Source organism: Homalodisca vitripennis, chromosome 3 (genome assembly GCF_021130785.1).
Source record: "Homalodisca vitripennis isolate AUS2020 chromosome 3, UT_GWSS_2.1, whole genome shotgun sequence".
Taxonomy (NCBI): Eukaryota; Metazoa; Arthropoda; class Insecta; order Hemiptera; family Cicadellidae; genus Homalodisca; species Homalodisca vitripennis.
In genome coordinates, this window is record NC_060209.1 from 75,570,562 (window position 1) to 75,588,250 (window position 17,689).

The following is a 17,689-nucleotide window of genomic DNA, read 5'->3' on the forward strand; positions in this document are numbered from 1 at the left end:
AGTGATACATACATTTATGTTATAGAAGTACACATTAACACAGTATAGTGGGGACTGTATCAGCTATTGAATTGAACTGAAATATCTTTATTCATGTTAATGCATAAAAAGTACATGAATGTTGTCAATCATTTACAATAAAATAACAATGATATATATTATAAGGATTATACTATAATTGTGTATTGATTAATATGTTCTTACCCTAAACAATGCATCAAAAATAATCCAATAAAACCCTATTTTACAATAATTAACCCTTTGAGTGCCAACGTCCGATTTTACCGGACGACAAAAGTTGGCCGAAAAGTGCCAACATCCGATTTTACCAGACGACAAAAGTTGGCCAAAAAGTGCCGACGTCCGATTTTACCGGACGTTCGGGAAAAAGTCACTAAAAATTGTAACCTTTAATATTTTTGAATAATATCATATTGAAATGTTTGTGAAGAATCGTTCTTTTCAAAATAAATTGTTATAGTACACTTCCAATCAAACTTTAAATTATGAAACTCACATATAAACATTTTTGGTTGCCATAGCTACCAGAAACAATGTGACAATAGTTTCTTAAAAGTTGTATAACTTACTCATTATTGAAGATAATAATATAAATTTTTCAAGATTTACAGACAATTGCATACACTTTCCAGTGATATGGACTAAGAAAAGGATATGAATTTTTTTGGTCATAATAATTTGGTTGAAAAATGAAATTAAAAAATATTTTTTAATTTTGTTTAGGTAAGTCCATTTTTGGTATTCCTAAATTTAGTGTTATGGTAACTTTGTTATTTTATGTTAATTAAACAGAGTTTTCAGAGAAAAATAAAAAAGAATCATGTTGATAGCTTATTAAATAATCGAACTGTGAATTTTTTACTAAAACCTTGCAAAATGCCCGAAAAAGGGCTGGCACTTTTAGGTACACCCACTAGAAAAATACCTGGCACTTTTCAGTATACCCACTCAAAAAATACTTGGCACTCAAAGGGTTAAAATCTCATAAACAATGCACAGCTATACTTCGAACTCTTCAAAATAATATAAAGTTTGGTTAATAAAGTAATCTTTTAGATAATATTTGAATTTTTTAAACACTTTTCATTTTTTACATATGTTGGAAGATTGGTTTAATTAAATATATTGCAGCAATGTAAGTTGTTTTCTTTATAAAAAGTTCCAATTTATGGGATTCAATTGCTATATTGCCCTTTTATCTAGTATTATAACAGTGATTTCTTCCTAATAAAGGTAGTTTGTTAGCTTTCATTGATTAGTGTAGAGAATAGCTTGGTACTGATGGAGAGATTTCATACGGGCCCTGGCCTTGCGATGCGCAGTGGTCTACTTGTCATTTAGAAGAGTGGGGGTAACGCTTCCTCAGTCTGTATTGCGGAGCTGTGTAGTGCGGACCTCGCGCTTGCTTGTTCAACACTCTTCTTACCTCTGTGTTATAACGTTTAAATTCAGATAGAAATATTTTAATTGTTACTATTGGAAGTATGTTAACTATACTGCCAATGTTAAATTTGTCTAACATGTGTTTAAATAATCGTACGCAGCACGCAGAGCCAGCTCACTGACAATAGTGACAGTGGCAAGCTTTGTGGCGCGGCGGCAGTCAGCCCCTCCCCTCTTTTGACGGCTTCTCCCACTCCGTACCACACCACTCCCCCCCTGTAGCGCTTCTCAGGGCCCGTATGGAATCTCTCGATGTATACATGTAATGACTGTCATGATACCCAACTAGAACATTTATTTTTGACTGTATCATTCCAGTCAAGGTCCGAAATAATATGAATACATCTTTGATGTAGTCTTAGTATCCTATTTAAATTAAATTTTGATGTAGCTCCATAAATGCATAAGTCAAATGCAATTGCAAAGAATACATAAGCAAAATAAAGGAGTCTTAAAGTATCAATTGAGCAAATTTTTGAAATTTTATAAATTACAAATAAACTGGAGGTAGTTTTTTAACAACTTAACTAATATGCAAATCCTAATTTACATGTTGATCAAGAACTAAACCCAAACATTTTGTTGACTTTAATTCATTTAACAATGTGTCTTTAAATGGTATTATTGTCTTACTAATTAATTTAGTGTATTTAGAGGAGAGTACAGTAAAATTAGTTTTACTTTCATCAATCAATAGTTCATGATCATTTAGAGCAGAATTTACATTATCAAGTACTGCAAAAGATGTTAATTCCAGGCTAGAAAATGTTTTTCAATATCAATAGAGTTTAGTTTATGTAATAGTGAATTATGACTTACAATATCAAAATCACTGCTAAGATCTAAAAAGATCCATAAAACCTCCTGTACTCTATCCACAGAATTAATTATAGATTCTATAAAATCAATTCTTGCCATGAAAACTGATCTACCTTTTCTGAAAATTGAATCTTTGTAGATATAACTATCCATACGGTACTTGCATGTATTTATGGAAGGAGTTTGGCTGTATACTATGTATTTCAATTGTTCATTTAAATGACTTGTGCATTAAAGCTCACTAGCTAAGTATTTAGGTATAGCAAGGCTTGACTGTAAAACTTTTTACTTGTATTAAGGTTTGTCAACAAAGTCTACTTGGTCTTACCTTAACCTTAGCACGGCGTAGACGGAATAATCCGCGATGTTATTAGGTCTTATAACGCCAAAGACAAAATAATCCGCCGATCGATAAAAATATATTTTATTACTGTTTTTTAAGTTTATAAGCTCAATATATAAGCCACAATACTAAGTAATGTACTGGTTTGACCAAATAATTCAGTTGCAGCTGTCAGCTGGCCGCAGTAGGTAAACAATAAATTATTTTGTTCCTAGCAGCTGTTCTCCCACTCCCGTTTGTACGCCGATGACGATACTATCCGCCATTACCGACTATCATTGGAGCACGCATTGTGCCTTTGGGAAGTGTTCTTGCGTTATCATTCCTTATACAAACAGTTGTAAAAAGTTATTGTTACCATGTTTTAGGTGTTATAATCAAGTTTTCATTGTTTCTTTTCTGTTGTGTAATTATGGCTGCAAGTCATGTCTCGAGACCCCATGGCTTCATCCCGATTTGTGTTTTGAAGTTTACCATAAAACTGCCTATATCTATTATCAGAACTTATAAACTAATCAAGATCAGCATATTACACTTTGTTTTCTTATCCTTGTACATAGTTTTCATATTTTTCATCACATGTATTTGATTACTCTGTAACCTGAATTTGATTTTGATTGAAATATTCCATTATTATGAAAAAATTTGATTATTTTAATGCAATTATTACATTGTTGTAAAATTTTTTTGTGGCTATTAGTCATTAGGAATGAATAAAAAATAGCTTTAAGGAATTTTCATTTTTATTTTTTCATCTTAAATGAGCGTATTCTAAAAAAATACTAAATTTATATCGGCGTTCAAAGGGTTAATTGTACTATATCAGTACTCAATCATCAAGCGATATATTCACGTTGATATTCATTAAATTTATTTTTTTAAGTCATTATAAGACGTGAAACAATATATAATTGTATTATAAACTTGTATCTACATAGCAATAAATATATAACTGAGGATTGGAAAAATATTACAATACAAGGTGTTGATGATATTACACTTGTTTGTACAATTGCTTTTTTCTGGATTAGTATTTCATAATACCTTCCTATTTCTAGTATTTTATGTAAATAATTTTCCATATGCCTGATATACATAATTGTTGTCAAAAATTTTAATGCAGTAGCAGTAGTTATCCCATTTTATTAATGTCTGTTTTTATCAAAGTTTTTGAAAAATTCGTAAAAAATTCATTATATATACTTTTTAACAAACATAACATCTAAAATGGAAACTTTCAGAAAGGTATTATATCAACAGAGTTTATTCTATTTACATCTAGGGAAAGTACTTTTAAACTGACTAATAATGAAGTAAAATGTTCTGCTCTTTTCATTGATTTCTGTAATACATTTAATGAGGTTTATTATCATTTACTGCTATACAAATTGTGGACAGCAGATATAAAAGGGCTCCTAGAAAAATGGAATTTTAGCTATCTCTTGGGAAGGAAAAACAATTTAACCCATTGGGTTGTACACATGCTGGTTACACTAAACTGATTGCTTAGTTCACTGTCTTTCCACTAGATACTGTTGGGATTTTCCTTACAAATATTTTATATGCAACAACTAACCAATTATATTATTTTCATGAGTATGGCTAGCCTGTTTTTGTAGATGTTTATTTTTTTTCATTTATCATCAGTTGGCAGTTCAACTGTACACTTTATTGGCTGACAGCTTATCTATATTACGTAAAAATTTATTTTTACAACAATATTATTATTATTATTATTATTATTATTATTATTATTGTTTATTTTGTAAACAATTTATTTTTATGTGGATCATAAAAATTGGCATGGTTCTGCAGTCGATAGTGTTATGTAAAGTAACTGTAAATATAATTCAAGTGACGGTAATGGATTTTATTTGAACAATTCTGCACTGTTTGTTGTTGAAAATTGTTTATACTCTATGCTTTGGTAAATTACTGGATAAAGAACCATGACTAGCACTATTGTGTTGAGAAGTATGAATCTTGCCAGAGAACAAAACAGTAACTTACTTTTCCATGTGTATTTAAAGTGATTTTGTTTTGTTCTCGGTTAGTATTATTAGTTACTGTATGTATTTAATTACTTTTCTCTAAGTATTATCGACATACTTAAAATTTCCTATTTAAAAAATTTTTTAAGTACACAACACTAATTGATTATTGAAATTTTGAAGGACAATATATAAATATTATTTTAAATAATGTTCCAAATATCATGACTCCACAGTAAAAAAACAAAAACTTTCTTTCACTAAAGCAAAACTTTTACATTTTCACCAAAATGAATTGGTGCACCAGGTCTGGAGAAGCTTAAATAACTATTACCTCTATGGGTTAATGACTGCAAACACTGGTAATGACACTGGAATTAATTTTAAAAGCTTAATTTTTAAAATGTGGCTTCCTAAAATATTAAAAAATATATGGCATAAAGTTTTAGTTATTACATTATAGTTAAAAAATTGAATAGAGAGATTTCATTTGATTTACATTTTCAATTTTGAATGAAGAGAGGTGATGCATTTTTTTAAACCAAATACAAAACAATATCCACTGTTATTATGTGACAGCACTAATTTGTGAGCCATAACAATCAGCTGTTTTAATTTTAGTTGTGTAATGAGCTGATTATAACCTTATATTGTTGAGCTGTAACCATAATTTCCTTTACCTTTTGTAGGATTTAGGCTTTATTTTATTAAAACATAAGAATTTTTTTTTATAATACAATTCTAATGAATAGAACTTTTAGTGAATTTGCAAAGGTTTTTATATTACGACAGAGCACAACATAACTTTTAATTAAAAGAGCAATTTCTGCTACTGGCTGAACAGTTTCAGTCCAATACTCAACAAATGTTGTTCAATATTTCTACTTAAATCAAGGACTGACCCAAACAATAAACAAAACAGAGTAAGAGTGACAACATGTTTTGCTTTGCATATGAATTGTACAATGATTTCAATGTTAAGGGTAGTTAAAACAGAATAAACAGGTTACACTTACCCTATGCCTCAGGTTGTAGGTAAGGATCAGATTTCTTGCAAAGCTATTGGCAAATGCCTGGTAGAAGTCAAGAACTTCCAGAAGTTTATCTCGCTTGATTGTGTGCAAGTCGCAGTATGTCAGAGCACGGACATTGGCTGCTGACTGACCAACCGCCGAGTCTTTCCAGAATGAGTCACCAAAAACATCACCCTTTCCTGGAAAAATTAAAGCACACTGGTTAAGTTTCAACCAACTATAAAGTTAGAATAAATTGTTTAAACTAGCAATCCCCATTCCAGATGACTGTATGGCATGTATATAGAGAATCGCCACGCTCATATACTAAAATCAAGATCATTATACCAGGTCATAAATTAAGGAAGGAAGGAAACAAATATGAAGCAATATGAAATATTACTTCAAATGTATAGAAGAACTTGAAGAGAACATATAGTTATAGAAGATCGCTTTACTAATTTCTATACCAGTGCTCCGGCAAGAGCATTGAATAATAATAACCAACTAAATAGCACTGACCAAAATAGTTATATCCAAAGAAATTAGTGAGAAATAAAATAGTGATTAGGTGTCTTGCAGGACTGAACTATCAGTATAGTTGTTTAGAACATTAAACAAAATTAAAAATACTAACTGTAGTGGCACTAAACATAAAAAAGTCGTCTTGCTTGTTGTTAGGACTAACCAAGACAGAGGGATGTTACAACAGCATAACGATAGAAACACAACCAATTTTGTAATGCCAACTTATCATTCAAGTTTTTATGAAAAAAAAAACTAACTATAAATGAGCTATGTTTTATAACACTATGCCTCACCACATCAAGAACTAAAATGGACAGCTATAAAATAAAAAACTGACAACATGGCTGGAAGACAGACATACATGGAGAAAGAATTCTTGGAGAGAGCCCTTGAGTAAACAAGACATGAAGTATAGTATACAAACACAATTACACTTTTCCTGTAACAAACACATAATTTGACATTTTTCTTTTCTCCATGAATGTGTAAAATAAAAAATCTTAATGCAAATCTGAAATTTCCGTAACCTTAGCTGATTTATAGTTATGACAGTGGTATATGGATATGAAGTGTGGTTTTATAAAATCTGAGCTTGCTAAAAAAAACTCCTCTTTTCAAGTAGTTCATACATTTGGCTGCCACAGTGTTAAATTGGGCTCTTGATCCTAAACTTCAAACACTTTTACAGCCTTATTTTTATACATAGAATTATGGCTGTCTCGTTTTAAAGATATAAAATGTTAAAATTTTTTATTAATTAACCTATTACAAGTTGGGATATAGCTAAAAAATATTTAGACTTGTATTAAATGTATTATTTTTCAAATGAGACACCTCCCTTAATTCTACGACCGTAAAGGAAGATGTGAAAGTGAAGTTTAGCATTGATTTTGTATTTTGAGGCTAATATCAAGACAACCAATCAACAATGGAATTTCACACACAACTGCCTCATCAGCTGAATAGAAAAAAATTCTTTTCATGAATATTAATCAACCACACTTAAAAGTTGGAATGGGTTTGCAATGCTTAGAAGGATTACATTTTAGTTTTTCCAACTTCCCATTGTCCTGCAACAATGGAATTTGACACACACTTGCCTCATGACTTATATATATATTAGGAAGTAATTAGGTCTAAACTGACACATTGTAAAGATGAAAATTAAAATACATTTCATAAATATCAAAAGTCCACAGAGGTCAAATTGGGGTTGCAACTCCTAGGAGTGCTATATATTTTTGTTTTACAACTTTCTAATGTCCTACAATGATTTAATTTTACACATGTCTATTTTGCAGATGTGTTATGAAGATCAGCCACCCATAGGGGTTCAAAGCAAAAATATAGTATTGTAGGGGTTCAAATGGAGATTTTTCAACTTCCCAACATCCTATAAAAATTAAATTTGACACATATGTGCCTCTAGACAATGAAAATCAAAGAAAATTTCATAAAAATCAAACATACACAAGGATTGGTGGTACCCATTGGGTACCAAGAACTATATTTTTTGTTTTTACAGCTACCCAATGACTTAGAAATATGAAATTTGACACATGTGTATTATGCCCTCAATGGACTATTTACACCAGAAATAACTTAAACCTCCAAGTAGCGGTACTTTTTTCTCCAAGTGGCGGGACATTTTTACTGATTTTGTATGTTCACAAAACAAAATTTATATAAAATTCTGTAAATTATATAAGTATATTATATAACATATTAAATTAAACTACATAACACAGAACATACATTGGAAATAATATAAAACACTTACCTTGGATAAGTATGAAAAATTAATGGGTCGAATTCCAAAAATAAAGTTTCAAATTTTTTTTGTTTTTATGTTAGCCTCAGTAAATGTTACTGAATTTTATTTTTTAACGCAAATCCAAAATAGCTATTTTTTAACATTTAATTCTGAACAAAAATATATATAGTTTATATGTATTATTCCTAAAAATAACACACTAATTGCTGATCGAATCTTTTATGTACAAATGTTTTTTACTGCATTTTAGTCAGCATCAGACCCAACCTCATTCTTCCTCTTTCTTCCTGGTTTGAGAGGCCTCCAGTAATGTTCCAAGTAAGGTAAAATACTCCCTATGAACCCCACAATTACAAGCTGGGTACCAGAAGTGACTTTTGCCCCTTTTTTGGTGTGTCGACACACTACACAAAGTCTTTCACTACGGCCTAGTAAATGAGCAATCCGGTGAGGAAGATCTCCACTTGGTCCAGGAGGTGATACAGTAAGTGGATGAACATGTTGTAAGAGTTCCACTAGTGCCAGTATATGTAAATACTATATCAAATTAAAGTTTGGAATCTGGTCTTTCTAAGCATACCTAATATATAGAGTTTTAGTCTGTGCATAACATCGGAAATACCGGAACAAAAGAGGCTTGTGTTAATAAGCGCTAGAGTGCCTATGCCACTGGTGAACGAGATTAAATAGACGCTGCAGCGTCTTTCACCACTCAGAGTAACAAAATAATTAAAACATCATATGTATTTTTTTCTGTACTTGGGACTTAGATCATGTTTTCTACCTGTTCGAAAAAAGAATTAAAATATTACTCACTATTTTCAAAATTACTCTGTATTCAATTTTTTGTCTTAGGACAAGAAGCAGAGAAACCTCTCATTGCTCTTAGTCCTAAAAGGACCTTCGCACCAGAGTGACAGGATATTCAGGATGGATAAGGTTGAGGGTAGGGGCCTCCTCTAGAAGAGATCCATGAGAAAGGATTTGGGCACTAATCTCAGTCGTTTTAACTTGGAAGAAGAGGAGGCCAGCTCTGTACTAGACTTTCCAGTCGGGCTGGAGTAGCACACCCTTATAGCTAGGCTAGTAACTGCCTTTAACATTTAGGGATACTTGCACCCCAATATCTCAACATTTGCGGTTAGTGATGTGCTGCTTCTGGACATCTATAGGGTTACGCCAAATTTAAGTGTCACATTGGTTTTGCTGTAGCCAGTGCAGGTTCAACTGGAAGGTATGAACCAGCCTGAAGTAACCTCTATTGGGAGGGGGGTAGACTCATACATGAATAAAATTTTATGAGTTTAAAGTTTTCTATATTTTAAGTGTTTGGAGTTGTATTGGTTTTGTTGAGAATAAAGATTACCATATGAGATTATTCATGAACAGCCAAACAGCTAATTGTAAATTTTTCTAATTCAAAACTGGAATGGAATTAACGCTTTTGATATTAAGTACCTGAACAATAAACACAGTGCATTTTAATCAAATATTTGTTGATAAAATTATTTATATTTACTTCCAAGGAAAAACTGTATTATCATGTATTCCTAAAATATTCCTATCCAACTTAATTCAAACTTCAAATTCAAAGCTGTAGAACTGATGGAAAAAACAGCATAACCCAGATGAAAATTTTGTTAATTTGTATGGCTTTCATGTGGAGAAAAGTATATAACTTATATAATATACAATAATATACCTTATAACACTTTTGATAGATTTTATTATTGTACAATGTACATTTCAAATTCAATGAATTTATCATCAGGTACTTGTGCTACATCTCTGGTATGTAACTTAACATACTCAACACTAAATAACTCACTTTTCCTAAATTCCATTTAAATAAAGGTACTTGTAATTGTTTTCCAATTTTTATTGTTTGACACACTCCAGAAACTGTTATTTAATGTATCTGTCTCACTATTATGAAGCAACATCTGATTTTCAAACAAAACCATAGACATTAATAATGAAAGTATAGGCTTACCCAATATTGCAACAACTTCATCATCTTGTATAACCTCAAGGCTGCCTGTCACAATGAAGCAAAGCGAGTCTATACTCTCGCCTGTATGGTATAGCAGATCCCCGGGTGCAGAATGGCTCATGGTGAAGTGCATAGCAAGTGCTCGCAAGCAGCCGTCACTTGCTAGACGGAATGCTGGATGTTCATTGAAAACCTTACGGTTTAGATGAACACAGATATCCGCTTTCATGTCTTTTGGACAGTAGTTGAGCACCTACAACCACATGCACGTCAGAAGCAAACTTATCTTAGAAACATTGGACAATTAATACAAACCGAAATTTTTTAAATCAAATTGTTTTTATTAACCAAACATAGCAATTAGTCTAGTTTTCACTTAGATCTTGAGCAGTTTATTTGCATATGTATTATACAATATGATTGCTGCTAGGTTTTTCACACACCTCTCTTGTAGACTGCATGGCCAAAACATTAAAGGAGAGCCTGTATTAAAATAAAATAAAAGCTAGAAGCTAAGATAGAAAAAGTACTTTTTCTGAAAAAGATTGAAAAGTTTTTTTTAAGTAGAACTGCAAAAGCTAGTGTTTTATTTCGGAGCTACAGGATTAACGTAAATGTTGTGCTTACTTTGACTAAACAAATTATTTAAACATTACTAAATTTGGTATCTTTGAATCATTTTAGGTGGGAATCTAAATAAAAATTATGGACACAACCTTTCTCTTTCAATGATTCAGTTGAAGCATTGTTGTCTGGTCTTGCAGTACACACCGTTTAACACACTTAATAGATAATATGATTGGCGAAAGAATACAATAAAAAATACGAATCAAGGTAGAAACCAAATAAAAATACGATTTATTATTCACAATATGTGTTGAATTACTTTCTTAAAGGAGTCATTTTAATCATTGATTGTTATTACAAAACTACAAAGTTACCATTATTTTGATTTGTTGTTTGTATATCTTTCATGCAATATATGTTTTTACATTTTATCCTTATTTTAACTGATCTCTTCATGGGGAGTGAACATTCTGTGTAGAATTTAACAAACAGCTTAAAACCCAAATTCAAGATATTTATTGTAATAATGATTTTCTAAATAATTTTTTAAAAGGCATTCTTGATACTAATAATATTGAACATTCTCTTTCCAAGATTTCAGATCACAGCACAATTAATTATAGCTCAATAAATACTATCTTCGTCTGATATATTGAAACTTATTTAGAAAAATGTGTAAGAAAATAATGTATTCATTTGTAACAAAAAATACTATTAATCTTAGTTCCTTTATTCTTAGATCTAATTTTAGTTGCTACAAAACGTAATTCAATTACGATTATTTTTTTCTTAGTTGTTTAATACAGTGAATCTGGTGCAGTTGTTTACTTTGACACACTGGGAAACCTAATCAATACTCACACTAAATTATAAGCAAAACTGTAAAATTTAACCTTAAACCCTAATATCTATGCTATTAGATTAAGTAGTTGTAGTTAAGATTACATAAATCCCAAAGTAACGAGGACATAGATCATTATAACATCATTATGACAAAGGTTTACTGACAATTACAAAATATTAAAATGGGCAATTTTTGATATTCCAGTCATACAAAGGTTATGCCACTACAATTCCCATATTCAAATTAGAAATCCAGATATAGCTGACTTTCTTATTAGGCAAGCCATTTTGAAACAAATAAAAACTTCATTCACTTATCTGCTAAGTATTTACACATAGCCATTATTTATGAGAGCAGCCTTTTACCTCACAGTTATTGATTTTCATATATTTCACTCATACTTTCTGACTCCATGCATAACTTTATAAAAAAATTTAAAATGTAAAAAACAAAACATATCTACTATATTAAAAGAATTTCTAGCCAATTTAATTTTACCAACTGAGTAGACATTGTGATTTCCTTTAAATCAATCAATCTTGTACTTTTTTGAACAATAATAAATGAAGAACTAAATAATGATTAAACATAGTCTTCAATTTAGTATTTCTTTTTAATAACTTTGTAACGGAATACTAGGTACAAGCATGAGTGTATTCACATAGTTCATCATTTATTCATCATGAAGTGAAACATGTCAGCTAATCAATTTCTATTCAATATAGAATATCAGTAAACATGATTTTTAGTATTAAATTTAAGTCTACAACTAATTATGTTTCTATCTTTTGTCTTTTCATATCTTTTATTACAAGACTACTCCTCTATGAGGTGGTGCGTTATTATTGTTAAATTAAAGTTATCTGTATTTCAATATATTGCACTTTCAGTTTCACAATTAATCGAGCCAAAACTTCCATTATTCTTCATACCATATTTAAAAGAGTTGTAAATCTGTAATGGTAAATCATTAATTCTAATTGCCCCTGTAATAATCTAAGATTCCATAAGATATCTTCGTATTTATGAATGTAACAATTGGTCTGAGTAACAAAATCCCAAATGCAAAATGTTAAATTCTAACCACTCATATTATTGAAATAATAAAATTTTAGACTGCCAACTCAGACATAAAATATTCATATATCTTACTTTAAAAGTTAATGAGGAAAGATTAAATAAAAAAAACACACTAAATTAATGCAATACAAACGTATTTACATTACACAGTGCTTAGAATAAATAGTTATCTAAATACAAACACTAAATGTGCAAGAAGTACATGCTACTATTCTCTATGTACAAGTGGATGGCTGGTTATCAGGCTAATTATTTTAATTCTCAATAATTGAAAACTACTGGTTCTAAGGTTAAATCTAGACTGGCATTGATTAGTTATGGGAATTATTTTGCATTTTCCAATCTTTCTTACAACTTTAAAAACTTAATTGAATATAATAGTTATCAGATCATTTTAGAGTTTATATTTTTAAACATTACATAAGTAGAATTTTGTTTTGTTTTGATTATTATGAAAATTTTGTTGTTTTAAGATTTGTAGAACAACTGAATTACCTAATTAACTACTAATTTGTTTTCATTGTTATAGTTCTAAATATTTAATAGGTGATGTCTAGACATCAAAACACACCTAAACATTTACTCATTTTCAAAAACCAATCATTACTTTCTCTAAAGTCAGTGAAATCTGTCCAAGAATTTTAAAAAATTGGAAGGGAATGGAAAGGGCAGTGATGAGCCTATTGTCACAGAATGGGAAAAAATTTGTGCAAGTGCCATTAGCATGCTTCTGAGAATTATTTTGAACATCACCACACCACAGTTTCCATGATAATTAATTTATCGGTCTCATATACATGAAAATTATGAACGCTTCAAATCTTATTTCTAATATATTTGACTATAATCACTGGATGAATTCACTGTAGTTTAGAAAGTTTGAATTTTACAAACCTTCCTGTTAACAAACATGTTTCTTAAGTAGATTTTTATAATATACCCAGGTCCATCCAATAGTAACCAACTTGAGGCTCCTATTAAACTTTGATCTAATTAGACACTTTAAGAAATTAACCTTTCATGAAACTTATGAACTAGTTAGCTACAGAGGATGATCTATACTATTAAACATAATTTTGGAAGTGCCAATTGATTGTTTATTTAGTGAAAAACTAATTAAACCTAATATTTGCTTAAGTGATTTATTGTACAAAATTTACCAAAAACTCGAATTAGATATGTGATCAGAACTTATAGATAATTCAAAATATTGAAAAAGTATGATTCAGATGTCATAACTATTGCTTATAACATTTGAAATGTAGACCTGAGATTTTACATTAGTATCATCTTTTCTACATAAACCGTCCTTTACAGTGAAAACAAACTTAGATATTCTTGTTCAAATATGAACTACCCTGCAAACATTTTTTTTTTTTTTTCGCTTTATCACCTGGTGGCTATGTACTTACTTAACATATCCTTACATGCACCATTAGATAAATGACACTATGACAGATGTTTATTAATTTTATTTGTTTGGGGAAAGTAGGGGTTGACTTATATGGATCTAAGTTACATTCATCCCCTACCTCTACTACCTTGTTTTGGGTTAAACCAATCTGCAGCGGTCTTCAGCCTGGTACTGAACGATCATTAAGTTAATTTGGTAACATTTCGCTAACAGGGAATTTGATGACGGACTGCTGTTTTGACTGATTTGAGCAATTTGTTGACAGGTGAATATTTCCCTAATCATTTTTTACTTGCAATTCTGTTTGTTCATCAATATCTTTAATTAGTATATGTGTTATGGTGGTAGAAAAATGTCATCAGCAAATTTATGACAGTAAGTGTACTCATGGTACAGCACAAAATGTTTCCATTTGCAATGTTGAAGGAGATTATATATATATATTCAATGTAGAAAAATTAATTCCCTGTACAAACTCATATGTGCTAAAGATAATGAACTAATAGAGAAATTTACTCACATTTTTGAAGATTTAATTTATTATTGCTGTTTGTTTATTTATGCAGGTTGTGTGTAAATGACATCAAGGAGAGTACTTCTGCACAATTAGTGGATTGTGTAGTGACAGATAATGAAAGAAGCAGGTAGATCATGTGGGCATTCACTCACTTTGGATATCTACATACTGTAAATGATATTTGGAATCTGATTCACAAGTGAACAGATTGTAAACAGTTAGAATAAAAAGATGTGTGAAAGTTATCAGACAGTTTTGATTTATTACTGGTAGATTGCACAAACACGTTGAATATGACATGAGCGATATAATAGAATGAGTGAGGTGCTTAAAGTAATGTTGTTAGTATGTAAGGTCAGTTGATTCTTAGAATAGGTCACAAGATCCGGGTGATAAGAGAAATTACAAGTCCTGCAGTTTAACATAGGCTACTAACCACAAATTGACAGAAAAACTAAATTATAAAGTTGAATGAATTTACCCCAAATGAAAAAGCTTCAAACAGGTGGTTGGATTTACCAGTTACTTAAATAAAAGAAAAGTTGAAATATGCCACATTTATCATGTAGTTCATTAAGGTTAAATTTGAACTTTGAAGAGTATAACTGAGTTCTTTCTTGAGATGTATCATAAACGAACAGACAATCATTCAGAAAAAAATGTTCACATCCTCCCGGCAGACAAGAATGGAATTTTGTCAACCTCCAGAGTGAGGCTTCAATGACACCCATTTAAATTCTACGGATGGACATGCACCATAATAGAACTCATCCTTGTCTATGTGAAAATGATGTTTTGTATAATATTTAAAGTTTTCAGCTGAAACCTTTCTCGAGATATCTTATGGATAGTGAAGGAAACAGGATTTTTCCAGACATTTGTCATTATTTAGTGAAACTAAATAACATAAATAAATGATTCTGTTGTATTACTTAACGATGGCAGATGTATAGAAAAATCTTATTTCCTTTACATTTTTTTCATTGTCAAAAACAAACTTCTTACGGATAGTTATGCTAAATGTGAGTTACTATGTCACAAGTTAATGTCATATGATTGTACGTAGTTTGTTTGAAAATTTATTTACCCTGCAAGTTTTATTTCTCATTGCCATCATGATGAACCATAAGACTAATGTAATTATTTTTTATAACATTCAGCCAAACTCCATGCACCATCGTAAAAATTGATGTTGGCTATATACAGTATAAATGAAGCAAATTTTCAAGTCTATAGGCCAGTTTGTTCTCAATATATCATGCGGATGAATAAAATGAAATTCAATTTTCCAGCACTTCAAGTGATAGGCTTTGCTAATGCTCAACCAATAAGTATAATAGGTCTATATAGGTAACTCCCATTATATTAGCGAGTCTGGTGGAGTGTTTATATGGATGTTTAAAATCGTAGGGATGATAATGATTTTGTTCCAGGAAAGTGGTAGTCAATACATATATAAACCTTTTGAAATCATAAAAATTTTACTACAAAGCAGATATGTGTGTTATTGCTAAGTAAACTATGCTTCGGATGTGAACAATTAAATATTATGTTGAAAATAATAATAAAATGAATTAAATAGGCACTCCACAAAGATGAGATCATTTTGCTATGATTATGAAAAGAGTGGTGAGAGAATGGAAAATAGTGATAAGACCAAATAGTTCAATGATCATGCGAGGTACAAAATGGGGTGAGGTTGCAAGAATAAATACAAAACAGTGGTCAGTAAAAAGTAAAACCAGCTGTAAGCAAAAATCACTATTTTTATGTTTTTTAATCTCTCTCAATATTAAAATCATAGCAAAGATTTGAAATTGTCAGTGATATTTGATCACCACCAGTATGTTGTAACACTGCTATTATATGTTATATTATGTTGAATCCATGTTTTTAAATAACCAATATGTCTATTGTAACAGTTTGAAGAATAATTTTTTTATTATTACCATAATATATGAATCTGGATTAAAATTCAAATATGGTTCATATATTCAGAAATTCTTCATCAACATGAAAATGTGTTTAATATTCCTCATTTTGTCTTATTAGGTTCTCTATTAACTTTGAAGCCTGATAAGAGGTTTCATTTTCCTTGCAAAGAAGATTCAAAAGATTTTGCCAAAGAGAATTTTGAAACATGTACTTTAGTATCTTAACTTATTGAGACAGGTTTATGTTTAAAAAGTTACTGAAATTCCAAACCAAACTATGTTGCTCACAACATCTTCTTGATTTTGTCACTGCCTCACTTACTATTATACATAAGAATTAGAAATAAATCTTGTGAAAAAAATTTTCCTTCAGGATTTTAACAAATTTAGCAGAAACCATTGTAATGAGACCACTCATCAGTTAACCCTCTTGGGCTAAAAAAAACCCTTTACGATTTTATAAGTCTTCTTGTCTCCTACACGCGTTAAAGGTAAATGTACACACAAACTGTTGATCAGTCTCCCTATTAACCCATGCTTAAAATAAGTCTTAACTGAATTGTTAGATATAGGTTAGTTTCCTTAATACCTTAGGCCTAGCATGATAAAAAGTGTAGCCAATATTTCTATATAAGCGGCAGGGTTTATTAAGCAGTTTTATTGACAGTACGTTTGGATATTATCATAACATTAAAACATTAATTTTACTTTACTGCAACATGTTTAAAATGTTAGTGCTTTTAATTTTATTCATAACAATAAATATTAATTAATAATTTATTTTTAATAGTCAATAAAAATTGTATCTACTAATATTAATTTATATTAACTAGTTTAAAAAGTACATTGGTTTTTTTTGTTACACTGATCTGTATATTGTTAGACCAACAGTATTTTGTGCAGATTTGTGATATATTTTATTCCAACATCTAAACTATTTACAGGTCTCCCAAAATCTACAAAATTAAAGTAATACGCTTTCGCTATTTACAGAATTATTTTCACATCCATGTTTGCCGGTTTGAGATAACGATCTAGAGTCCACAAGGGTGTTCTCGGAATTGTCGTCACTGTGGTTGCTTGAAGACTGTGCCGGATCCACATCATTGGTATCTTTCTGGTAGCTGGTCTGTTGGTTGGCAAACCAAATTTTGACCATAAATAACAAATTTGAACTTGTTGCTCCCTTTTTTTGGAAAAGGGTAAAACTGGAGAAAATACACTAGATCAACACCGACTTAGCAACAATGTACTTAAACTTGTCATAATCATGATACTGACATTCCATTCAACTTTTCCTTCTATTTCAAGGAAAGGGGAGTATTTATAAATGGGCACTACCTGGGACAGAAATGTTACTTGGCTCAAAAATTTAACAAAATTTGACTGTATGGTACAATTGAATGAA

General features: G+C 30.5%; 1 protein-coding gene across 1 annotated transcript in view; it reads right to left on the reverse strand.

Annotated features, from left to right (window-relative positions):
* LOC124357069 (potassium voltage-gated channel protein eag) overlaps positions 1–17,689 on the reverse strand; it is a 220,641-nt gene that overhangs the window by 14,405 nt on the left and 188,547 nt on the right. Inside the window, exons 10-11 of the mRNA XM_046808475.1 lie at positions 9,926–10,178; positions 5,634–5,830 (exon numbers count right to left, since the gene is read on the reverse strand). Coding sequence (XP_046664431.1) covers positions 5,634–5,830; positions 9,926–10,178 — 450 coding nt within the window. The remainder of the gene's footprint in view (positions 1–5,633; positions 5,831–9,925; positions 10,179–17,689) is intronic.